At 43.8% G+C, this 25968-nt stretch overlaps 1 protein-coding gene across 2 annotated transcripts; it reads right to left on the bottom strand.

Moving 5' to 3' along the window:
* Positions 1-3794: 3794 nt before the first annotated feature.
* DRGX (dorsal root ganglia homeobox) lies at positions 3795-22031 on the bottom strand. Of its 2 annotated transcripts, XM_064144760.1 has the most exons (6): positions 21998-22031; positions 19062-19159; positions 18755-18856; positions 15997-16169; positions 15603-15715; positions 3795-4904 (listed from the first exon to the last, which is right to left on the bottom strand). In XM_064144760.1, exons 1-6 carry the CDS (start codon positions 22029-22031, stop codon positions 4639-4641), a joined length of 786 nt encoding a protein of 261 aa, XP_064000830.1. In that variant the 3' UTR covers positions 3795-4638. The 2 variants fall into 2 exon arrangements, 1 of the variants encoding a protein (XP_064000830.1); XR_010302560.1 differs by lacking the exons at positions 15603-15715; positions 15997-16169; positions 18755-18856; positions 19062-19159; positions 21998-22031 and adding an exon at positions 14255-14399 and having other exon boundaries at positions 4817-4904.
* Between the last annotated feature and the right edge of the window lie 3937 nt (positions 22032-25968).

Raw genomic sequence — 25968 nt, 5'->3', positions numbered from 1 at the left:
TGGAAGAGTCATTTAAATCTTGGTAACTTGCAACTAGTAGGAGTTTGCCACAGAAGAGCTGTCATAGCTCTAAAAAAATGATGCTCACATTTCTGAGGCAGCAGGCTCAGGGGTGACCTTATTGCTGTCTACAACTACCTGAGGGGTGGTTGTGGCCAGGAGGAGGTTGCTCTCTTCTCTCAGGTGGCCAGCACCAGAACAAGAGGACACAGCCTCAGGCTGCGCCAGGGGAGATTTAGGCTTGAGGTGAGGAGAAAGTTCTTCACTGAGAGAGTCATTGGACACTGGAATGGGCTGCCCAGGGAGGTGGTGGAGTCGCTGCCCCTGGGGCAGTTCAAGGCAAAATTGGACGTGGCACTTGGTGCCATGGTCTAGCCTTGAGCTCTGTGGTAAAGGGTTGGACTTGATGATCTGTGAGGTCTCTTCCAACCCTGATGATACTGTGATACTGTGATCTACATGCCTTGTGGCAGAGAGCTTAGGGCAGGCAACAAGGATGCTGTGGTTGAATTATTAAAATGTTGTTGACACATTATTCTCAAATAAGGCTGCATTTGCTATAAGGCAATGAAATTCTCATTCTCACAGGCCCATTCTATGTAAAGGCTATAAGGAAAAGATCATATTTTGTGGTAATATGGTCACTTGAAGTCAATATTTTACTATATTGCAGAGGAAGTTTTTAACTGGAACTAATAAAATGTTGTTTATTGTACTCTGGTGCTCTTTTATTTATGGCAAGGGTGTCAAAGTCTTCAGCAGAGAGGTCTGAATTATGTACTCAGTGCTCAGGTATCAGTTCAGGGCTTCTCACTTCCTCTGCTTCACACACTGCTTCCACCACACAAACACCCAGGCACAACAGGATCTTTATCGAATAACAGCCCTTTTAGAGGGAGAATGTGCCACAGCAGCACACCACAAGCATTTCATCTCCATCCTCTGCTCTCTTGTGGTCTGCCCGGCAACAAACGACTTCCTTCCACACTGTGTTGGCTTCTCTGCTGCAGGGAAGCAGAAAGCATAGTGTGCTACAGAAATCCAAACTTCCCAGGGATGCAGCCCTACCAGCAGACTTCTCACCCTAGCCTTGAAACAGAATTGAAGAGTCCTCTGAGTGCTTCAGAGAAGGTCAGGTTGAACTCACCAAGAGCAGCATCTTCTGGGGAACACAAAGCAGGGAGCAATGACTGCATGAGAGAAAAGTTTAATAGCATATCAAGATCTTTTTCTGGCACATGGCCTTCAGCATCATTGCAAATAATACTCTTAATAAAGAGCAAATTAGCTGAACAATCTCATTACTATCCAGCATGCAGTGTAGGAAGGACTAGCCTACAGCATAACTGGATGAAGGTGCATTCTCAGTTCCACATTTCCTGCTGTCACGCATGTTTTAGGAGGCCTAGGTAGACGTGCAAGAGATATGCACCCTTTGTAAAGAAAGTCCTGTGACCTGGTGCTTTGCATCAATCCCCTTAAACCCCAGACCAACATGCTGCAATAACCCCTCACACACACCCTGAGCACTCATTCCCCAGCTAGCACTGCCATAGCTTCTGCTATGCTGGCCTCAGCTTTGGAGGAGGACTCTGTACAGGACAAGAGGGACTGTGGCACAGAGGTGGCACAAGCTGAGCATCAGCATCAGATTTGAAGGCAGGACCCCAGGCTTTGCACAGAGTAGTGGGTAACAACGTTGAGGGATGACTCTAGCAGAGGTGTGGGATAAAGAGAAATTTGAGCATCAGGGATGTCTGTGATTCTTTCAGAAATGAGCCCAAGACTGGAGGTCTTTGCCGAAATCTTGCACAGAGGTCATTGATGCTACATGTGGCTCATGCGAGCATGGGAACTCACAGACCTAGTGACAATGCAGTAATGGTTAAACAAAATAACTGTCTTACATCCGACCCTCAAACCTGGGCTTCCATTTTTCCTTCATGGAAGTGGAAAAAAAATCACACAGGCTGGTTTTGGAATAGCTTTCATGTAAATCATCCCCTTGGGCTTGAGCCTCTCATGCTAGGGGTTCAGCCTGAGTGATTTTTTATAGCTGAGTTATAAACTTTTAAATGCCAGACTTAATCAAAGCCACTGAGATGGTCATTACAAGAGTGGTTTAAGTGGCATAGCCCTGATATATGATAGCACAGGTGGCTCAGCCATGGTGGGCAGTCTGTCTTGAAGGGAGCAGGGTCTGGTAGCTAGTAGCAGGCATGACTGAGACACAGATCTCCTGAGTTTTGTTCTTGTCCTTGTGCTACTGCTCAGTTACCTCAAGCACGTACCCTTAGGCTGTGCCATCCTGAGCAGACAGGTCTTACTCAGACCAAAACTGGAGAGGAAAATGTGGGCCATGCCTTGGATTCCCCAACATGCTAACAAGAATGCAAGTATGTATCAGTCTCCTCTAAGGAAGTCACAAGAATTGTTTACAAACTGGCCTAGAGTTTTTCACTTGGCATTATGCAGGCTCAAAACATACAAATCTGAAAGCTTCATTTATGACTCAGAGTAACCACTTATAAAATCACAACAAATAATTACAACCACAGACACATCAGATACTGACAGGGCTAAAAGAATTTGGGCTCAGGCTTAACAGGAACTAATGCCTCTGCTCTTAACAGAAGGTTCTGCAAAACCTTGATGCCCTTAATGTTGTCCATTCTGAGACACCAAACAGGTTCCAGTTGTGATGAGAGCCTCCTCCACTCTGCAACATTTTTCGTGGTCTAAGCGGAACCGGACAGCCATCAATGTATGAGCAGATGCTTGGACAGAGAAACTGATCTGAATGAAAACAGTACAGGAACTTTCCAGGGTCTTCTAAATTTATTCAAGTATTAAACAAACAGAAACTACAGCATGCATCAGATACTTTCCTTTATTTTACAACAAAACTATGGACTGTTTGTAATTGCAGCATTTCCAGCAACATCAGGCAGACTTGTCGATGTTACCCAGTTTTGCACAGTCACTAGAGTGTCGCATCATGAATTATTAAATCAGTGCTTCGTGGTAATACATAATTTCTTATCAATTATTCATGCTAATGTGCGTGTAGTTTACTTAATTGTGTTATTGACGATCAAAAGTAATTTCCTGAAAATCCTCAAGGACAGAAAATTTAATCAGCGTAACTACTTTTCAGATGCAATGCTGTTAAGTATTCTTAATTTGCTCAACAATTCACTTATTTATGTACCTTTCTGGAGGAAATACGAGTTTAATCAAACAATTAGATTGAAGAGTTAGTGTACAGAAGGGCTGAAGTTCAACTGAATGCTAGGTAATTATGTTGAAATGAAATTGGTCCTGCCTCTTTGGAGTGGATTTTCTTTGTGAGTTTTGTTTTGTTTTTTTTAAAGTCTTTTTGAGGGGGAAGCACAGAAAGTTGTTGGGAGGATCACTAAGAAAACAGTGGCTCTTGCTCCTCAAACCACTCCTCATAACAAAGCATACAGTGATAAAATTTATTTTGTCTGGAAAAATAACAGGTTGTTAAACTGAGCCATAATTTGCAGCCAGGGAAGCCACATGTACCGACAACTCAGTAGAGCAGCTCCTGAAGACAAAATGCAAAGGAAAATCACAGACTGCAATTAGGATAGTCCAGGACTGCTGAAAGAAACAGTGTGGCTAAAGCAAAGCAAAATCATTCCATCTGATGAATGTGGGCCCTGTCAGACTTTTCTTTGTACTTGATCAGAGAGATCCAGCAATGCCCTCTCTGATGGCTTCTGTCCATCAGACACAAGCCTTCCCTTGTGGGAATGCCTGCAATCCCCTCCTGGAGCAATGAAGGTGTTAGGTGCTGCAAAGCCACCTTTTGAAGACCAAGGCTTTCTGTCTTTGAATAGGCACTGGCAGCAAACCCTGTCTCGGGGAAGGGAAGGTGTGAACCAAGGAGTTTGGGAGGGTCCTGTGAGCCCTAGAGGAATGCCAGGTTTTGTGAAATTCATGGGCAAAGATCACTTGGGTAGAGAGAAAGAATTTTTGCTGCCAGGCTTACTCAGGACTGCCTCTCCAAGTGCATCCCAAGCTCAGATGCTGCAAGCTGAACACGAACCCATTGTAAAAGCTCAACACATTGCAGGATGACAGGATGACAGGAATTCTTCCACTAACCTCCATGTTTAAGTCTTTCATTCTGTTTTCTGCTTCTCTTACACCTAGCTTCCCTGGGATAGATCTGGTTGAAGTTAAATGCCATCAGAAAACAGCAAGCTAAATTGGTATATATCTGCATATTCCTTCACCTCTGCTGTGTATGGTGCAGTAAATGATGCCTGGATGCCTTCCTGCCCTGGACCTCATATCTGGAAGTGCTACTCTGCTGCCAGCCAGGATTCTAGGCATTTTGGTATTGTTAGGAAGTGGAGGAAAGGCTAAAAACAGTTTCATACAAGTTTCCAAACACAGATAATGCCAAGAAGTGAGGTGAATGAACCCACAGCAGCGCAAGAAAAGCAAGAAAGCTTGAAAGGCAGCCACAAAGGCCACTCAGACTTTCCAAGTTCCTGGTGGCTCCATGGTTTTCTGCTGGGGCACAGTTACACTGCAGTTCACCCCGCAGCAGAGCCCCAGCCACGGGCCCCTGCCCTCAGCTGAGGGGCCAGCACCTGCCCGGTCTCATACATTCTTTTCCCCTTCCATGTGCTCCTTGGCCAGAGAGGGCTGCTTGTCCTGGCTGCCCTCGGGGCTGGGTTTGGCGGGAGGAGTGGGGCTGCTGCTGGTGGCGGGAAGGAGGTTGGCAGACTGGAGCACAGCCTCGGAGTGCTCCCGGGCCTTCATGCGCAGCGCAGCCACGCTGGCGGTACGGTTGCTTTGGCAGCCATAGGTGGGCAGGAAGGAGAGCCCCATGGGGTCCGGAACGCAGCATGAGCACAGCGGGCTCCCTGCGAAGGAAAGAGACAAGCACTGTTACCGATGGGCAGTGTCAGGGAACCAGTCCAGCTGCTCCCTCCACAGCCAGTCTGGAGAGGGCAGAAGTGGGCTTGGAGCCTGGAGCGGCAACAACCCCCTGCCCTGCTGACCTTGAGGGGGTACACAGATGTTCTCTGGGTCAGGGCTAGGAAAGCCAGACCCTGTTCTGCTGAGTCCCACTGTGAAAGATCTTACAGTGGCACTTGTTCGGTGTGACAGTAAGAGTGAGCAGAGTCAGGAGCAGCGTTAGATCACACATGACACTTCCCTGCAAGTGTGGCTGAGCTTGTCCCCTGCTCACATACAAAAGAGCTGCTACTGCAAGTATGCCCTGCCCTCCACCTGCGTACTGAAGCTTGATCAGTTTGCACAGCTGTATTTCTTTGGTGAGTGTGGAGGTCTCATCACATACCTACACTTTACTGCAGAGACAAAGGTGAACATATTCTGCTTATTACACAGGAATTAATTACCTTTTCCTACCCCACTGTAAGTTGAGATAGGCTTTTCCTTGACCAGTCCCCTGGCAGCTCTTTGAATCATGTCCTACCCTCATCAGCCCAGTGTCAGTGATGCTTAAGTACAACACGTCAAAGAGAACAGTCTCCAGGCAAAGCCATCTAAAGCTGCTGCTGCTGACACAGCTTAAGAGTCTCATCAGGAGAGACAGGCCAGACCACCTCTACCCAGTCATGAAAGACACATGGACTGTTCTAAGCAGGCAATAAAACACCAGAGAGAGGGTGAAATGGTATTCCTCTCCCTTTAAGCTGTAACCCACTCAAAGAGGCAGTTCTCACTCCACCTGCTGCCTTTCTGAGCTGGACTACTGTGGGCTCTTTCTTCAGTTTATCTTTCATAATACTGAGACTTGAGCCAGTTCCCAAACAAGCACACCTGGAAGTTTAAGCTAAACACTGGGCAGGACATGCAGTTCATCCAAAAAGTCACCCTAGTATGTATTCAATGAAGGAGAAACTGTCAGAGGAGAAGAGAGGCAAAGTGGAATGGCTGAGTTACTATTTTAATAAGCTCTCTGGTGAGAAACACTGGGTAACACCACTTTTACAGAGGGCTCAGAGGCCACTACATCCCACATCCTATTCTATATCCCATCCTTTGTTGACACCCTACCTCTCAAAAACAGCATCCCGGTCACACACAACCTGACACAATACAATGTCTTCCTCTGGTCTTTCCAAGCCAAGGACTTACCTTTATTTTCTGCAGTTAATATTAAATGGCTCATGAATAAGTGTCATTGAAACTAATAACCTGCAGTCTTTCTTTTACTTCTCCTCTTGATAGCAATGGGTTAGCAGCAGCCATCTACCCTATCAAGATGAGGGCAGACAGTTGTTTGCTTTTAGAATCATGGAATGACTATGGAAGGAACCTCAGAGTGTTGGTATTTGTCAGAAGTTAGCAGGTAACACTCAGGAAAAAGTGGTCTTTGCATTTTAGAAGACAGAATCTACAGGGGCCAAGTTATTAATGTAACTGGGAAGCTTTCTTGTAGTTCTGCTGTGATAGAGACCATGATCAGTAGACCAACATTCAAATAAACTGAAAAAGCAAGTTTCAGCACTTGACTGAAATATTCTGATTTTGGCTTTTAGCACTAGGAAACTCAGTCTTTAATTCTGTAACTGATGTGAGCAGGCCAGAAGAGTTTATAACAAGATCCACTCCGTGACACGGCTTACAGTTTTTGCCACCAACAACCACACTCATAAAGTCTTTTCTTTGGTCTGTTAAATCACAGACACTTCAGGGATGCTGGATGGCCACTGGTTTCACAAGGCAGAGGAGAGGGAAATCAGCACTTCAGAATGCCTACAGTTTGCAGCAGAACTTTAGCAGCAGGAGATACATAGAAGTCTGGTGTTTCACTATTAAGAGAAATTAAGTGGAATACTATTAAGCCCTACTATCTTAAGGTTCAGCTCTAAAATGGAAGAGCATACCTGTGTATCAGATGCCTTTGCAGTGCTGCTTTCTAACACAGAATGAAACTTCTGAATGCATCTGTTCAGCTCCCAGGTTGATGGGAATGCTGACCTATCTATGGTACCTAACGCAGGATTGAGCAGACACTGTCTGCTTAGTGGAAGATGAGGAGAAGTGGAGAAGACTCTTCCCTGTTTCAAAAGAACAGGAATCAGCTCCATCCCCTAAGAATGATTTTCATTCCTTGTTAGAGAGGGATAAAATATTTATCAGTCTTCAGTACCAATCTAAGCTCTTTGCTTAATAATTAGACCTGATATTGGCTCTGCAACCTGAGGGTGTAGTTACCTGTGGTGGAAACTAGACTATCTGTAGCAATAATTCACCTAAAACTCATTCCTTTCATTTTGACTGAGGTTAAAAGACTTTCAAACAACAATTCATAAAAAAAAAAAAAAAAGTAACAGGTGTCATTTGCTCCAGGGTACAACTGAAATACAGGAGGGTAGGACTTAGCCCTGTTTTTTGTAAGGAAGGTTGAATTTACCTTACAGTTGCCTGGGTCTGCAGATAGTAGGTCAAGTTAAATCTACTTGTACAGCAGCCAACATAAATGAACAAGAGGTCTCTGCCTGCCCATCAGTCAGCCCACAATGGACAGGGACATGACTTTCAGCAAGAAAAAGGCATTCACATATAGCAGACATAAATGTTTTTTACATCTTATTGCAGTAACCCTGAATCCACAGTGGGGAAAGAAAGAATTATTCCTACTTACTTCAGATCCTTAGGAGTTTAGTCACCTACATCACATCAAACTCAGCTTAAGCTGTTAGTCCTAGATCTTGATGGAGATTCCACTAACATCTATGACAGTCTGATATTACTTTAATGGGATTTGAATAAAGTTGCTACAATATGTACAGGGCATTGTTTTCTTTCTTTCAGGGACTTACTGCCTCCTGTACACAAAATTAAAATATACAAATAGATTTCCATTAACTTCTATCAAATTCTGCTGAACTGATCTGAACCTCCTTGTATTCCTATATGAGATCATACTTAAATGCTCAGTCTGAACATAAATACTTAATGTAATAAATACAGTCTGAAATATTTGATCTCCTTGGCAGTTTAATTGATGTACTACAGAGACTGACAAGAAAAATTGAATTAGTTCTGTCTTGTCTTTGCCAACTTCACATTTCAATTGTAATGATATTTGATCTACAATTTCGGTTGCAGACCCTTTTGTGCAGTTCCAAGGTTCAGTTTTGTCTGAGAAGAGTGGGGTGGGAACAGGGCCCATATTGATATATAAGTATTTCAAATGTATATTTCATATCTCAGCTCAACATTTAATTTAACAGAATTTAACAGATAGCCTTTCCAAAAGACAAAATCCCAACTCCTTTCCTATATCAGCAATTGATGTAGAGAGCTGTTCAGCAGCCTGTCATGGAGGAACATGAATAAAACTTCCCATTTAAAATCATCATCTGTCAATACCTGCTGTTTCTCTTATCTTTAAGAGAAAATATTATGCTTAAGTATTGTTTCATTTTGATCGAAGTCATATTGGTTTGCTTGAGCTTTAAGTCCTTATAAATTTTGAAGTCACTCTCACAAGGGCTGGAGGGTCAACACAACCTCAAATTCACAGAAACACAGAAACTTCCATTTGAAAAAGACCCCCAGGATTATCAAGTCCAACCATCATCCCTACTCTGCAAAGTTCACCCTTATACCATATCCTCAAGCACCACATCCAAATTACTTTTAAACATACCCAGGGTTGATGATTCAACCACATCCCTGGGCAGCTCATTCCAATGCCTGATCACTATTTCTGTGAGAAAAGGTTTCCTAATGTTCACTCTAAACCTCCCCAGTCTCAGCTTGAGGCCATTTCCTCTTGTTCTATCACTATTTATCTGTGAGAAGAGACCAGCAGCAACCTCTCCACATCATCCTTTCAGGTAGCTGTAGATATTGTGGCTTTTACCACAGCTCGTGCACTATTAAAGACTGAGGCACAAGCAGGTAAAACAAAAGTGGCTTTATCCAAATCTTCTTGTCCTCTGAACTTGGAGGTTCAGAAGGTAAAAAGGCATGAAATAAAAGTCTGAAACGGAGAGGCACCAGATGTTCCTAGTATAACATAGGGTAGCTTTCAAGGCTGCTAAACTTATACTAAGTTCCTCTTTTTGGTGCCTAATCGGGTTAGGTGTGGAAGGCACCAGTGGTACCCAAAGGCTGAAAGAGCACGTCAGAGCTGACAGAGAAGTCCAAATATTATAATTTCGCATCTCTTTGGTTTGTGAACCTTATATGCCCAATACAAACAACAAAGAACTGATAATCTGTCTCAGTTCCTCTAGCAGGAGCCTTTTTGCGTAAACAACTTGACAGTGGAACTGAAGGATTTCATCCTCTTTTATTCGCGCTTTTAGTACTGTTACAAAACAAACAAACAAACAAAGCCAAGATCTTGTCTGTTTGGACACAAAAGGTGGTAGCAAAACCCTTAAAGGTGGCAGAATAAAACCTGTCCATTTAATACTGTCAGCTCAGGAAATGTTTACAGCTTTTCCCTTCCACATGCAAAACATGATCTGAGCATAAATCCTGCTGACTCGTCACTCCAAAAGTGACAGTAGGAATCCCTGCCCAGCTAAGGTCCACTAACGTAACCAAGATTTGTCCTGCATGAACAAATCAGCACCCATTTCCTTCCCGTGGCTCCTGGGGCTCCATAGTATATGCATATCCCCTAATACTTGTGATAACAAAAATAATTACTTGTGAGGCAGAGTAGTGCTATAGTCAGAGACCAGTAGTGAGAGAATTAAAATAATTTGCTCAAAGTCTATGCATCTGCAGCAAACTAAAGAAATTTTTAGAATTCTGTGAAGTCATAATGGCAGTAAACTATGAGAAATGCCTAACAGAACCCACTTGATATATTTGCTGTATTACATCACAAAGGTCAGTAAGTCCATGATCAAGAATGACAGAAAATAAAGGACCCCAAGAGTTTTGATTCCCCTTCCCCAATCTTTTGGTAAGCAGAAGTGCTTCAACTCAGTAAATGCCAGGTTAAGGCTAAGTTAGGTCCTTGGACACTTCTTTCTCAGCCTTATCATGGGGAATTTCCAAATGGAATTGGCCAAATTCTCTTTGTCTTTCCATAACAGAAACTGAAATGCAATGGATGGACAGTTCAACTTGGTATGTTTTTGTTTGTTTTCATGAATACTGCAATTAAAGCTCCATAATATGAACAACAGCAACCACAGCAGCAACACATAAAAGAGCCTAATCAATGGTGCCCTGGAATATCTACTTTGATGTGCATAATGCAGCCCTGCTTCTCTATCAGTGGTGCAGAGGTGCTGTGAAAACCAACTGAGCTATAACTTGCACAGAGCAGAGCTGTGAGTGAATTATGGAAGTAATTCCCTGGCAAGTGTAATTATTTCTCTCCTCATACACTGCACTCATCACTGGGTCTGGGGAAATTTCAGCAGAATGAAGCAGACACACTTTTGGCCTCTGCCACCAGAACAGTAGAATACTTCTGATAAAAACCCTGAGATTTTTGTTTACACCCATTAATAACATTTTCTACATTAATGAATTGCATTCATGCTGTCATCCATTAAGAAAGTACTTTGAGGTCTCTCTCTGCACAGAACACTAGCTTCTCCTGATCACTCTATTGTTATACAGCCCATAAATAAAACAAGTATTTTCCTTTCATATTTGAGGTCTGCAATTAAATCTACTAAATGGACTGCAGATGCATGGTTTACAGTAAGTGATTCATCTTGGAAGATCATAGAAATGTCGAAGTCACCGCAGTAAAGTAGCATAGTTGTCAAATTAGGACAATTTCAGAGAGTAACAAAGTGTGTGCGAGCCAACCTCCTACCTATGGACAGTAGTAAAGAGCTAAAACTCTAAAATAGGAAACCCTGTATAGCACAAGAATTATGATCTTATGCTAATTTTTCAAACGAGAAATTGTATTTCCTGAAAGAATAGTACACACTCAGGTGATATGATAGTTAAGAAATGCTTGCTACTAAGTACAGCCTCTGATGTGCTAAACTTCAGAAGGGCAGAGGACTCACCGAAGGAAAGAAAAACATTTGTTGTGTTACTGAATAAAAAATATTTGATAGAAACAGAGAAAAAATGTCCAGCAGTAATGTACTCTTCTATGATCTGAATTGCTATTATAGAGACAGGCTGCTTTCTTCACATAACATCCTACCGTGATAATACCAATCCTTTGAGGGTTAAAACAAATCTGTTTCAGAGACAGCAGGAGTATAGTGCCTAGGGAGAACAGCTGTCCTCTCATTCATCACAACAGATGAACAATATCCTCTGTTTACTTAGAAGTGGCACATTCAGGTGGGATTCAGGTGAGCGCTGCCTGTTGAAGAGTTGCAGAGCCACACAAAGCAAGAGACAAGCCCACAGCGCACCACATAGTCTTTCTGAAGGTAAAGTTTCAGATAGTCCCTGCCTCATGCTAGGCTGTCCTGAGATTTCTTGCCTCTACTAGACCAATTTCATCATCAACTATTACATCCTTTAGTCCATCTTCATTATCAACTATTATATCCTTATACTGCAAATTAGATCCCAGAAGGAGCTATGTACCCTAGATACTTTCTGCAGCCTTGGAAATCTGGGTCTGGAGCCAAGCAATTGAAGTCAGAGGAGATAGCAAGGTATTAGTTTCTTTGCAGAAGACAGACAACTCTCAGGTGGCAGAATGAAAATGGTCCCTGAGAGCATAAAATAATTATTAATTAGTTACATCATCATCATCACTTGTTATTCACTGTATTGATTTTAACTGTCTCCTTCTAAAGCATCAGTCAAATATTACTCCCTGACACCAACAAAATGTTGGCTCACAAGACCAACAAAGCACAGTTCATGTTCTCAGAAGAATAAAAGAACCTAGACTTCCCAGTAGTATCTGATGTACTGAGTACTGATGTACTGAGTACTAATGTACTGTTTGTCTGCAGGCAGTTTTTATGGCCTTACTAAAGAATATGATTCCTTTTACTGACTAAGATTATTCTTCAATGGTGGGAATATATATAACTATTTACAAGATACATATAGATGAGCTGTGTTTAATTTGACAGTTCCACAGAAGAAAGTGAGGTCATGCATCCATTGATAATGAAATGATACTTTGATTCTAGACTATTTTGTTTTCAAAAGCATATAAAATTCCTGGTAGCTTCAAGGCATGGACAGTACAAGAGAGATACCGGGAAGACCTCCTGACCATTTGACTCTTCAATAAAAATCTTACTTGCTGAATTTCTCCTCATTCAGGAAATCTAAAAACCAGTTCAAAACTGTACATCATGTGCTGAGTTTGATGGGATTTTGTGTGGCATAACATCCTACATCCTCAGAACCACTGCGGCAGAGTCCTGTGATCATTTTTGCTCCAAAATGCGACAAGCTTCTCAAGACAGTGGCTTAGGTCACTTCATTAAGGCACATAAGTTGGTTGTCCTGTCACAGGTCTGAAGTGTTTAAATCAGTGTGCTAGTTTGAAGCAGGCTAGAATATTTTGGTGAGAAGAACTAGATTACAGGCTGTAAAAGGAAAACAATGGCCCTGTCCACTCATAGGCTTGCTGAGATGTATGGGAACAAGAAATAAAAATATAGATAACCACTCTCACTGGGGCTGCTGGCTGAGCTGCATCTTACTCTCTAACCTCACCCTCCATTTTGGACTAATCCACTTTGCTTCCTAACCCCCTGGCTGAACCTCCATTCTGCCCTGGGACTGGGGTAAGTTTGAGAGGGGTAGGGGGAAGGTGAAGGGGCAGTAGAGAGACCCTCCTGGGGACTCAGGTTTCTGGGAGGGGAGCTGTGTTTCTGTATTACTTTTTTTTAACTTGTATATCTCTGTATATAACTGTATATACTGTAAATATCTGCTTGTATATTGTGCTAGCTGTAAATAATAAGCTTCATTCATATCTCCAGAGCTGGCTGAGTCTAGTCTGGGTGATTTCTACAGTTGGGGGGGCGGGGAACACCCAAACCATCACAGTGAGCTTGTACCTCAAAGCAGAAAATGACATGGGAAAGTCAAACAAACTGAATTGAGCAACCATTCTCTCCGTACAGACTGACATGTGGTTGCGCTCTCAGATACATTGGTTCAGATGAACCAGTATTCACCTGGTATTCCCATAGCAAAGGAAAACAAAATGCAAATCACGGCCATGATAGGTTTGGTCAACTCAAAATTCCTAGAGATTGCCCTGTCCATCATTGCAAATTAATGACACTGAAGCTCAAGGTCTGCTGTGCATGGTCCCTCTCTCAGTAGTCGTTAATTTCTTTTGCAGAAAGAGAAAAAGAAGAACTTGTGGAAATGAGCCAAAGAAAATGGAGGCAATATTCCGAATGTAAATTCCAGAAGAAAGATATCAAAAGCATTCTGTGCTTATATAAAGCAGATTTGCCACTCTATAGAACAACAAATTCTTTCCCCTAAACCTGAAAGACAAAATTTGACATTACTGAAACCTAAAAGCAGAACAAAAAGATCTCCCCTCAAAGCAGCAATTCTGTCTACCAGTTCCTTACAAGGACAGGCATAGATAGCTCCACAAAACTCCTGATAGGTGGATATACAGACATTCAAATCTGTAACTGGATTTCTTAAAATGAAAATAAATTAAAATATCCCAGTCCCCTTTCATGTGTTTGGAGATTTTTACTGCCAGGCAGGAAATATAAATCAAGCATCTTAGTAATAAACTGCACATGTAGCTGACATTCATTGAGAGAACAACTTTGTGTCTGGTAACTGACCATTCCTATACAAATTATTTTTAAAAAATCTTTCTTTACACTTGGAACCACTGCCTCTTAGCCTGGGCAACTGGCTATCCAGTAAGTATCTTTGCAAGAGATTCAAAAATAGGACTTTTTTTCTGCCCCTAGGCTTTAAAAATTATATTAAACAAAAAGAAGCAAATTGTTAATTTTGGTTTAGTAGCTAAGCTATAAAATCACAGAAAAGGCTATCTGGAAGTACTCCAAATAGATAAAAACTGTAACAAATAAAACATCAAGCAAACAAAACCAAACTCTCATTACACTTTTTCTTCATTCATTTTTGTTTCATTTTGCTTGGCTTTTGTTTATTTGGGTTGTTTTTCCCCAAAATTTAAACATGAAACAATTGAGAGCAATGCATTGATGCATTTAATTTTGAGAATGCTTGCATGCAAATTTTAAGAAAAAAAATCCCCTTCATCCAAAATTATTAATTGAACACAACATCATTTCCACACTTTTCAATCTACCTGAGACAAAATTTTTCAATGATGAATCTTTACTCCTAAAGAATTTCACTCCAGAGTGGCCCTTCCTGCCCAATGGAAATGAAAATCTGCCCCAAGATCTTACAGTCACAGGGGCAGAGATCAAGAGGACTCAAGCAGTCCAACAGCTGCTGCTCACTTAACAGGATTTATGTTGACAGTCATCCTTTAGCTTTAGAGTCAGGTCACACCTGTGTGACTTCTCTTGATTTAAAGTCACAGGTCCTACACCTATCAAAATCACAGTAACTGTGTTGTATGTCTGATTTCAGCTTCTTTGGAAAAGCAGGAGGAAAGGGGGAACATGGGCAGCATGCTCTATTTAATGCAAAACTCAGCAATCCCAAGCATTTGCTTCAGGAATATACCCTTGGCAATGCTGATTTAACTGGAATGAGGTATGCTAGAGAAGATGAGGTAAGCCAGACTGCATAGGGGGAGGTATTAGAGGCCATTTGTGTTCGTAGTGGAGGGTCTTAAACTGGGCAACTTTCCTCGCAAATCATTGCACCACATTGGGGCATGGAGTAAATGTATGTGCTACTTTGTGCTTGGCAGTGCTATGAAGCTTTACATCCTATAAATCCATAAATTGAATTCATTCTGCTTATACCCTTAGTCTTATAAATTGTTAGACTAGGAACAGCTAATGGATCAGCTGGTAATTTATTTTTAAAAGATGCATACTGCTGCTTTTTGGGAACCAAAAAGGATATGGACACTGAATGTACCCTTCCAGAAACCTGGGTCCCAGGTAATGAGAAATTACTTTGTATTCTCCCTGTCCCTATGCACACACTTTATTCAAGTTCACAAAGGGATGCCACTATTTGAGAAAGGTTTGGCATTGTGCAGAGATGTACTGCAAAGGAAACCGCACACAAAGAGCGGATGAGGCATCAGTAACGGTGCCAGGAAATGTATAATGCAAAAGGATGTGTATAACTAATTTATTAGTATAAATTTTGTTCTTTAACAAAAAACAAACAAACAAACAAAACACCACACCAAACAAACAAAAAACCCCACATATGCAAAGAAAATTCTAAAGGAGCAAACTCTACCTGCCTTGCCCCTTGAGACTTTGATTTCACTAAAACTGAGTAAAATGAAGGAACTTCACTACAACTTGATGCTACAAGTTATAACAGGAGACTCACTCCTCTACCTGCAGCATCAGTGCAATTACTGCCAAACATAAAAGAAAGAAGAATAAAGAAGGACCCATCATTTCCCAAAGGTTTCTCCACCGCCTCAAGTGGGACCATGGTGCATAGCTTCAAAAAGCCACTCTTTGATCTTATCCCTGAAGTTAAACAAAGTCACTTACCTTTTAGAGAGGCGACATGGGATAATGCTTGTGCATAGGTGGCTGTGTTGAGAAGAGTCCCCGGAAGGCAGGAAGGGAAGAAAGGTCCTGTAGGACCCACTGTTCGACTCAGACTAATGGAGAAAAGAAAATAACTTCCTTACAAAACTAGAACTGATTCCAAAGATGTCATTTTTGCATAATATTAGCTTCTAACAGCCAGCAGTTTGTCAGCACCTCAAGAAGAAGCCATGAGCTGCATGAGAGACAGCTCACCTTCTCGTGCTTTGGTCTATACCAGAAGATGATACTGTGTAGGCCAAGGCTTAGCAGTGGGCAAGTCTGTGCATACGTACGTACATATGATGCATGCTTGCCTCAAAGAGAGGTAGTTGATGACATGTATTACTCTTACCTCTGCTGGATCTCCAGACCCTCTTTTTTGTTCCTGGTTTGATCTGCTGGAGAAGGAGAGTTTAAATTCCTTGCAGGAGGAGCCACCTCAGTCATCGTTTCCTTAGGACCCTCTTGATCAGATGCACCCCTCTCTGTTTTCCTCCATTTAGCTCTTCGATTTTGGAACCACACCTGAAGCAGGATAGCAATCCAGGTTGAATACTGTGTTTAGCCACATGCAAAGCAAGTAAATAGTAGATTTTTACTCTAGTGAAATCAGTAATTTAGAAGCTTAGCTAAAGCTTGCTCTTATTTTGTGTCACCAGTGTTATTCTAGCTGATCTTAAGGATTACATTTCTATCTGTAATATTTCTGTGTCTGGAAAAGAAGCCAGAAATGTCTAAAGACATTCAAAAAGCATGTTAAAAATAAATACATAAATAGCATTTTGATGTCACAATACCAGTTGGCAAAGCATTTAAGTGTGTGTTTGCCTTTATGTACGCAGTTACTTTTCACTGATTTCTATGTTTCAACATGTCTAAAAGTCTTTTCTGTTAGGGTATACTTGAATACATATCTTAGCACTCTGACAAAACCATATATAAGTTGTTAAATGAGCCTCTGTTAGAATCAGCAAGGTCAGAAGTAGAAAGGTCTGTATTAGGCCGTCTTATCCAGCCCATTTCCTGGGTTCCTTTTATTCCTCTGATGTATTTGTCCAGTTTGCATTTAAAGGACTCAAAAGGTGGTAGATACTAATTTTGGGAGTTCATTCTGCAGTTTAACACACAGCAATTTTCAAAAGTTGCTTTTTCCTGTAATGCAATACAAATATTCATGTTCTTGATTTTATCCCCTGACTTCTAGTCCAAAGAGTTATCTGGGGGTTTTTAACATCTGCCTTGAAGCTCATTCTCTGAAAGCACCTTATTTGAGGTGGAAAGTGCCAAGCTCCTCTTGAGGTCAGGAAATCCACATTTTAATATGTGATTTCAAGTAGAGGGAGATTGTTATTATTCTCCTCCTACAACTCCATTTTAGTTAGCTGCCTTTTAATTGCATGTATCAGCAAACGTTGAATAATGATTTTATCTATATTCTAAATTTAGAGCAGTTAAATGCAAAGCAAAATGCAGACACTTTCTTGTGTCTTAATTGAATGAAGGTCACAGCTATAACAACATTTAATTGAGCTATTTTTCATTATCATATTTTAATGACTTTGCACTGACAGTTCGCCTGCTTCTGAGGAAAGACCATGATGAAGTCGTTTATTTCCCTATTTAGTTATTGTTTGACAACATCATCTTCGATTAAGACTCTGCTTTATAGCACATTAATCATATTTGAATGAGCAAGGGGTATAAATGTAAACATATCTCCCATCCTATGTATTTCCCCATGTCCCTGCATGAAAGCAAGCTAAACAAATGCTTGCATCTATTGTCTGTTTGCATAATAGCCAACAACAAGGCTAAACACCAGTCCTCAGCAATCTAATTGTCACCACCCCTATCTCACCCTTGCACCTTTCAGTAAGAAGTTATGATCTTCCACTTCTGAATGCTCAATAATTGTCCCATTTATCTCAATTTGCAGTTCAGTCTTTAGGCACCAATAGCCAAAATGGCATTTTTAATTTTTTTTTTTAAGCCAGTACCTACAATGCAGTGGCAAAAGGAGATTTTCATTTCCAAATAATAATCAGTTTAATTTGCCCGCATATGACCAATGATTCATGCTCAGATTTAATAATCAGGATTGCATAATCTGATTATAGGAGAAATAATTTGTTTACAATCCCCAATTTACTGCGGTGAATTCCATTATCTCTCTTCAGCCATTGGGTTTTAAGAGATACTAACATGACCCTAGGGAACAAAAGGCAAGCTATTATATTTCCTACAATTAGATCTTTGCATAGTCTTAACCCCAAGCACCTAAATATGTTTTTTTTTTTATTAAAAAGAAAAAAATACAGCATGCAGAAGAGTCCCATAAATAAAATTAATTCATAATCATGTTCAAAAAATGGTTTGTAACTCTGTGGTGGCTATCTGCAGTTATGGGAATCTATCTATGACAACTGCAGGACTGTTGTTCTTATTAGAGCTTGCAGACACACAAAATGAATCCCTCAAAAACCAAACACCTGGATGAAAAAAAAAAGGGGAGGAGGGGGAAGAGGAGAAAAAGAAGGAAGAAATGAAGTCATGGAAAAGAGTGGGGGTGCAGAGAGTAATGGCCAATGGTGCTTATTGGATCATATTAAAGGTTTGGGAATTGCTTCACAGGCTCTTAGCTATCTAAATAAAGTGTTTAGAAAGAAAGTGAAAGAGAGAAAAGTTGAAGAGGTGTGGAAGATTTCTTCCTGGCATCTGGGCTGCCTGCAGTTGACTAACCTCATTGCTTGACAGTGGTCATAGTTGCTTTGTAGAATCACATCTCAGCTCTTTTCTCCACACACACCCCCTCCAAAAGCAAGGAAATGGATGTGCATTGATGTAATTTAGTACCTTGGAGACGCGGACAAATTAGTGTAGAACATTATCACTAGTTAATTATGAATGACCGATTAATCAACCTAATCTAATATTCCACATTATGTTGATGTTATTAAAGTGCATCATGAAAATGACAGATCGTCTTCATTTGCGTTCTTTGGCCAAATGTGCACTCTGCAGTCATGATGTCAAAAAAAAAAAAAAATAAAAAGAAAAAAAGTTTGCCAGTTTGAATACTCGAAAGCTAAATAATTCCCCACAATGTTTACCTGCACCCTGGCTTCCGTGAGGTTGATTTTCATCGCCAGCTCTTCCCTAGTGAAGACATCGGGGTAGTGGGTTTGTGCAAAAACGGCTTCCAGTGCCTCTAGCTGGTGGAGGGAGGAGAGTAAACATCTGTCAGGGGCAAGGCACGGCCTGAGGCGCGGTGCGGGCCGGGGAGCTGCCGCCTCCGGGAGTGTAGGTCCAGCTGCCCCAGTGAGGGGAAAAGCGGGGCCGCCCCAGGCAGCGGGGCAGGGCGCGCAGAGGGCAGGCGGCCGGGGATGAAGGGGCAGAGAGAGGAAAGCAGGCTCCTACCTGCTGCAGGGTGAAAGTGGTGCGGTTGCGGCGCTGCTTTCTTCGCAGGAACCCGTCGTCGAAGTCGCCGGCAGAGTGACCTCCGAAAGGGGCCGCTCCTGTGGGTGGACAGCCGCGATTAGGGGTGGCAGGGAGAGGAGTCACAGCTCCTCCGCGCCCCGGGGTAGGGAGACAGAGGGCCGAGAGCCGGGGCCATCCTCGTGGGGCCGCTGGCTCGGAGCCATTCGAGAACCGGCCTCAGGAGTTCGGAAGTGCTTTCCCACCTCCGAGTACCTCGGCCAGCCAGGGAGACACTGCGGCAGCCGTGCGGTCTGCGGGTGCCCCGCCAGGCTGAGGGATCTTGCCAGCACCTGGGGATCCTGACAACCTGAGGTCGTCCGGTCTGCGGGAGGCCCGCCAGGCTGAGGGATCCTGCCAGCACCTGGGGATCCTGACAACCTGAGGCCATCCTGATGCGGATGAGGGGTAGCCCGCCCCGGTAACGGTCTTTTTCGGACCATTTGTGTTTTAAAAGGATGAAAAGACGAGGGCTTGACCTAGGCGCGGTGAAAGCAGCTCGAGCTCGTAAAAGCGCTGCCCATCTGCCGAGGAGCGATGGGAAGTCCTCGGTGCCCGCACCGAGCGCGACTGGGCTGTTGACAGCGTTGTCCCCTCACTGTGTATGTGCTCAACCTCAGGCCTGGAGGTGACCCACGGGCACAATACTGGGCACCGTGGGCGGCGAGAGTTACACAGGGGTAAGGCCGTGGCTGAACTGTCGACACTTGGAAATGGGGCTAGAGGAGGAATCATAGAATCATATCTATAATCATAGAATGGACCTGGGCTGGAAGCCCCTGTCCATTCCCGACGTGGGTGTTCGAAGGGCCTGAGGGGAAGATTGGATCACTGCGGGTTTGTCTCTGATGCGAGGCCAGGAGAGGCCAGGCGCTCCGCCCGGGGTACAAACCACCTTTACTGGAGCAGATACTCATCACCAGTGCCCTGACTGAAATGTCTCTCTGACAAAACGGTAACAAAAAAACAAACCCGTACCAAAACCCCGAAACCACAAGCAAAAAACCCACATGGAGCAGAAAAGTACCCAAAAGCACAAAAGCCTTGCTGAGTGTACCCAGGACCCTGCTTGCAGTCTGCCCGGTGGAGAGCCCGGGGCACAGGAGCTAGAGGGAAGTTGATCACTATCTTGAAGCATCATTTGGTGGATAAGTACACACTCGAATGCTTCCTCGCAAGGATGGACAGGTCTTGGCAGGGTCAGGAGATGCTCATGAGAGAAAAATATACTATACTGGTAGCCCCACAGAGCCCGATCGCTTCTTTCTGGCACAAACAGGCCTTCCGAGATGTTCAGAGCCACCGAAAACGCTGGCCCTAAGGGGCTTTTCTATGGGTAACGGAGGGTTTTTGGACAGGGGAGTGTACTTTCGGTTTGGGTTTAGGGCATGTGTGGGGGTATTTATTTAGGACGCTCAACACTGTTTTCAGCTTTCAGCTGGTCAGACCGGCACTCTCCCCCACCCTGCTGCTGCCCACGCCGGGAGAACAAGGAGCTGGCCCCGGTTCGAGCCGCCAAAACCAGGGATTAGCCCCAAACTGTCACCGAAGAAATAAGAATTGAAATAAATAAATAAATAAATAAACCAAAACCAAAACAAATCCACCCACGAGCACGTTTCCAAAGCTGTGGTGCAACAATCTACAAAGCCTTAGGGCTCGGTGGCTCAGGCGGGGGTGACAGGTCAGGCTAGCGGCGTGCAATGGGGATCTTTTGCCACTCAGGACGGGGCCGAGATAACGTTGGGGGGCGAATTTTCCAGCCAGTGATGCTCAGCCTCTGGGACAGCCGTGCTTGAAGGTGAGATGACCCTTCCCCAGAGGAGAATGAAATCGCCAGACCACCTCTTCCTCAGCAGCTCTACGGCTGGGAAAGCCCCTTCTTGCTCGCCAGGCGATGCCTATGCAAGAAGCGAGGTGGGCGGGCAGTGGCATTTTACGGGTACGGACTGCTTCCCACACCGTACAGCCGCGACGAGTACCGGCAACGCACGGGCGCGGCCGGACAGCCCGCCCGAGGCTGAAGTTGCGCGGCCAAGGCTCCAGGGATGTCCCCGGCACTGGTAGCACTGGCCGGAGGAAGCAGGTGCAGAGGGCGCTGGGCGCATGCAGGAGTGACATAGGGAAATCCTGAAGGATGCCGTAATTTTAAAAGAGAAAAGAAATTTATATTAAAAAAAATCAAACTAACCAACCAACCGAAAAAACCCAAACTCCTTTGATCAATAACACGAAGGGGAAAAAAATCCTCCTAAATATTAATTTTTCGACTTTTTTTTCCCAGTCGTGCCTCGTGTTTCCCCATCCTCCCATAGAATGTTTGTAAAAGAGCATTAAAGATTTATGTGGTCGCTTTGGCTAGAGGGAGGAGGCGTGACTACGTCCTGAAAGTGTCCCGATTACAACCATGACACCAACATCTGTGCTGGGAGGGGAGAAAAGCATCTCTTTCATAGCCTGAGGCTCAACTGCGGGATAGCTATCCACAGAGGGGAGGCAGGTGGCAAAATTACTGGGGTGGGGGTGTAAAAACAAGGCCTTTCCAGCAGGAATAGATTTAAAAACAAAAACAACCGGGGGAAAAAAAGAAAATAAAAAATAGCATGCACTCTTTCTTTCCATCCTGTTACAACGGGGGAAAGTTTGGCACAGGGAGGGGGGAATCGCACTGTGTTTTCTCAGAGAATAAAAATCACACCGATTTATGTATTTTGCTGTCTCTATAGGTCTCCATCTTATCTCAGCACACATGCGTACCCCGACAGTCCGGGAGCAAGTCAGAGCACATTTTCTCCCTCCACCCGCCAGTGCACGCACACACACCCCGCACCTCGAAGTTGAGCTCTTGTAGTCACTCGTCTCCGTGCGACAACACTCACCCTCTAGCTGCGGTGGGCAGTGGAAGTAGAACATGGCCCTGCGGCTGAGCGGGCGCCCGCTGCCCGCCGCTGCGAGCCGGACGGCGGCCGCAGCTGAGGCCAGCCCGCGGGGTGTGGGGTTTCCGCTCACTCCCCGCACCCAAACACCGGCACCAACTCTGCTAGGCACCGCCACGCACAGACGAGGTGTCTCCTGCCGACCTGAAGACAGAGGGAAATAATAGAATAGGTGAATAATCAGCAGAAAGCATCTAGAGAAACTTACTGATAATCCTAGTTCCCATCCCAGAGGAAGCAGAGAAAGTGGTGTCTAACCCTGTGCAGCAAACCGAGAAAGCCAAAGACAGAAACTCCGTGGCGCAGGTGCATAGTAATCAGAATCGACAAAACTTTGCTGCCTCTCTTGGTTTCATTGGGTTGTTTGGTGTGGTTTTTTTTTTGGTGTGTTTTTTTGGTGTGTGTGTGTGTGTTTGGTTGGTTGTTGAGTTTTTCGTTGTTCTTTTTGTTGTTGTTCTTTTTCTGTTTCCCCTTCCCAAATAGCAAACTATCAATCTTTTGCTCTTCTTTCTCCGTCTTGCTTCTCACATATATACATATATGCATTCATTAATCTATCTATCTCTCTAATCCAGCCAGCCAGCCATCCTATCTAGAGCGAATAACTACAGGAAGAAAATTAAATGCTTATAGAAAAAAAAAAAGAAAAAAGAAAAAAAAAGGCAAACTAATAGCAAAGAACGGACCGTGTTTAAAATCCAGCAAACTAACAACAACATCAACACAAAACAACACAAACCAAAACAACCAACCAAACAAAAAAAAAAAAAAAATTCCAAAACAACCAAGCCCAAACATGGGAAGTACTCTGCCTAAAGGAAATAAAGCCAAAAAGCTGTGCACTGTGTTCAGGTTGGAAACCAACGTCCTCGGCATGAAAAAAATATTAAAATTTATATGCAGTCATATAAAAAACAATCCAAGAGGCAAATAAAAATAGCAATCCATACCTAAACTGAAGTAAAAATCACCGGTAAGGTTTGGGGGTATTTTGCACTGGACTAAGACGCTGTGAGTTGTTGGCTGCAGAGACAGAAGGGCTCTGTGGAGTTCTGGAAGTGGCCAGATGTCTTTATATCTGTCTACAGCATGCTCTGCCTCTCAGCACTTGCCTTTATAATCTCACGCATAATTGGCCTTAATCTGATTATTTCCAGCGCTGTCTACAGTGAGTAACTTGGATAGGTCTATTGGGCCCTACAAATGGCCCACGTGGTGCGCAGAGCGGGGCGGGGGGGGGGGGCAAGATGAAAAGAAAAAACCCGTCATTTCTCAGCAAACACCAGGAATGTGAACAGCAGCGGCAAAATCCCATTATTTTCTGCGCGTTGGCGCTCCGGGGCTCAGTGGCCCCCGGTGCCACCCCCTTTCCACCCCTCCCCCGCAGGGTGCCCCGGGCTGCAGGACCAGGAAGGGGGGGGGGGGCCTCCGTGCCGCGCTGTGCCCTGCCGTGACAGTCGTGCCAGCCGTGCCCCGCCGCCTGGACCCCGGCGCTCACAAAGTGCCGGGTAATTGCCGCCGGATGGGTTTTGGGGGGCTGCGCTGCACACGCCTTGCCTTTCCAAGCGATCGTACTACAGCAAAGTTTGATTTTGTTCACAGCAAGGGGTCTCTGGATTTATGCTCGCTTCCCGTCTGCAAATGATATGCGGCGGGACCCTTTGCAATTACTTTTAAAATGCATCCGAGACACAGGCTCAGCGGAGAGAGATGGCCCTTGCCTCAGCCCGGGTGAAAATTAGACTTTAAAGTACCCAGATGAAATTTTCAAGTCAGGGACGTGGGATTGGATCAAATCACATAAACTGCAAAAAAAGCAAGTATAATGGCGCATAATTGGTTCTGTAATAGCATTACACAAGGATAATAGCCTGTTATGGCCCCCTGCACATTAAGTGCTTCCCTGGCGTAAAGCCTTTATGATATTAAAGGGGGAATATAATGATATTTTGGTTATTAAATGCGTGTAATTAATTTATGCACCACTGAAAATAAAGTTGGTATTATGACCCACTCAAGATGCATCAGAAGATGTAAGTCAGACAACTGTTGATAAGTTCTGGTGTCTATGTTTCGTCTAGACTGCTGATTTTATTTTGGAACAATTGCTTCTCCAGCAGACTACACAAATTTAATATTTTATAAACATTGTAATGTTCTGTGCAGGAAGGGTGAGCAAATCTACACAGGCTCTCTCAGGTCTGATGGGGGTTTAAAGACATAGCACAATCATATCAGAGTGAAGGAGATGGATACAGATAATACAGGTGCAGAAATAGAAATTCTGAAGAGATAACGTCATTGGAAAGTTATTCCTCATATACGATCTCATTAAATAAACACTAATAAGCCTCAGAAATATCATCTGCTCTATCTGCCTTTCACACTAAGCATAAATGTGGAAATTTCCCTAACATATATTCAACTCAAAGTTTTGTTTCTGTCCTGTAAAACATTATTTTAGCAAAGCAAGGCAAAAATTAATTGGACCTGAGATTCAAATTGATTTTTTGATCTTATCTTACTCATCCATCTATAAATTTAGAATACTAGCAACAGATTTAGAAGGCCGCATTCAAACACTGTTTAAGCCTACAACATATTCATATACATACGTGTCTATATTTACACACATACATATGCACATATTTACATACATAAACACTTTGAGATATAATAGACATTGACTTACCATCCAGGCAAGCCTCTGAACAGCAAAGTATACTTCCTGTACATACATATGAATTCCGATGGCTTTTACAGGGCCATGCAAGATGCAAGACCAATGTTTTGAATCCAATTGCACTGCTTCAAATAGCAGCATAGGCTTGAGGTCAATTAACCTTAAAAAGAAGAACATCACCTGGAGGTGCTGTCTAGATCTCCTTCACCAGCCTTTCCACTATGAAGTTTAAAATCCATGCAAGGCAAATACTGCAGCATCCCTTCAAATAGATTCAGGTGTGACTTTTCCTTTTTCTCTGACATCGGAAAGAGTGGAGTGAGAGTGTTTTATTATAAGAACCCCTAATAAAATAATAATAACTTCATTATGGCGCTCTCAGGCCTTGCTCTAGTGAGGGGGCTGCATTGCTGCTTTGACTCCAAGACTCACTTTACCCAGCAGTTTGAAGTCTGCAAGTTCAGTATATTGCAGGAGGTAGAGAGGGTGGAATGAAGCAGGGGAAAGTGCTCCAAATAACTGCTCTTTAAACAGAAGCAGGCAGACCCTGAGCTGGATGAGGCTCTACTTTCTCCCAAACAGCAGCAGCTACAAAACAAGGAGATAACTAAGCGATATATAATTCCCCACACTCGGCGGTTCCGCGTCTGTTTCATTTTAGTGCACGAAACACGGGGTTGGCATCATTAAAAGTTAGCGCTTCGGAGTCTTGAGTGCCCTTCTCGGGCGACCGGAGCCTCAGGGCGGCGGCAGCGGCGTGTTTCAGCACCGCGGAGAGCGCCTGGCACCGCTGTCCTCCGAGTCTCCGGCACGCCTGGCACCGCTCCGCTCCCAGGTCCCCAAGACCACCGGCACCTCTCCGACTTATCCTGCAGTGCCCGACACCACATCTCTCCGGGACCTGCCACACCACTCGGTACTTCACCGCCCGGAATCACACCAAGCTACCCCGCGCCACTTTACACTCCCCCAGACGAACTAGCACAGCTCTGAGCCCCCACGCACAGCTGCCCGGCCCAGCCCAGTCCGCTAATGGGTATCATCCGGTAAGTCCCTTCCGCGATGGAAGGCGGTTGTCAGGGCTGTTTCTGTGTGTCTGCGTATCCCACTTTCAGCAGGCATCTTCCTGAGGAACCGGGACCATAGGGAAAAAAAAAAAACAAACCCAACCAGTAAACTGCTTTGGAGCGTGGCTAGTATGTCTCTGGTAGTTCCTCTCGTCTAGCTACCA

Source organism: Pogoniulus pusillus, chromosome 6, assembly GCF_015220805.1.
Source record: "Pogoniulus pusillus isolate bPogPus1 chromosome 6, bPogPus1.pri, whole genome shotgun sequence".
NCBI classification, from domain to species: Eukaryota; Metazoa; Chordata; class Aves; order Piciformes; family Lybiidae; genus Pogoniulus; species Pogoniulus pusillus.
The sequence above is the reverse complement of the archived record's forward strand: the minus strand, read 5'-3'. Positions and strand labels throughout refer to the sequence as shown.

Coding starts and splice junctions, on each gene's coding strand:
- DRGX (XM_064144760.1), bottom strand. CDS start 22,031: ATGTTCTACTTCCACTGCCCACCGCAGCTAGAGG. Junction 16,170..18,754: donor TCACGGAAGCCAGGGTGCAG/GTAAACATTGTG, acceptor ATCCTGCTTCAG/GTGTGGTTCCAAAATCGAAG. Junction 15,716..15,996: donor GGTCTGGAGATCCAGCAGAG/GTAAGAGTAATA, acceptor TTTCTCCATTAG/TCTGAGTCGAACAGTGGGTC.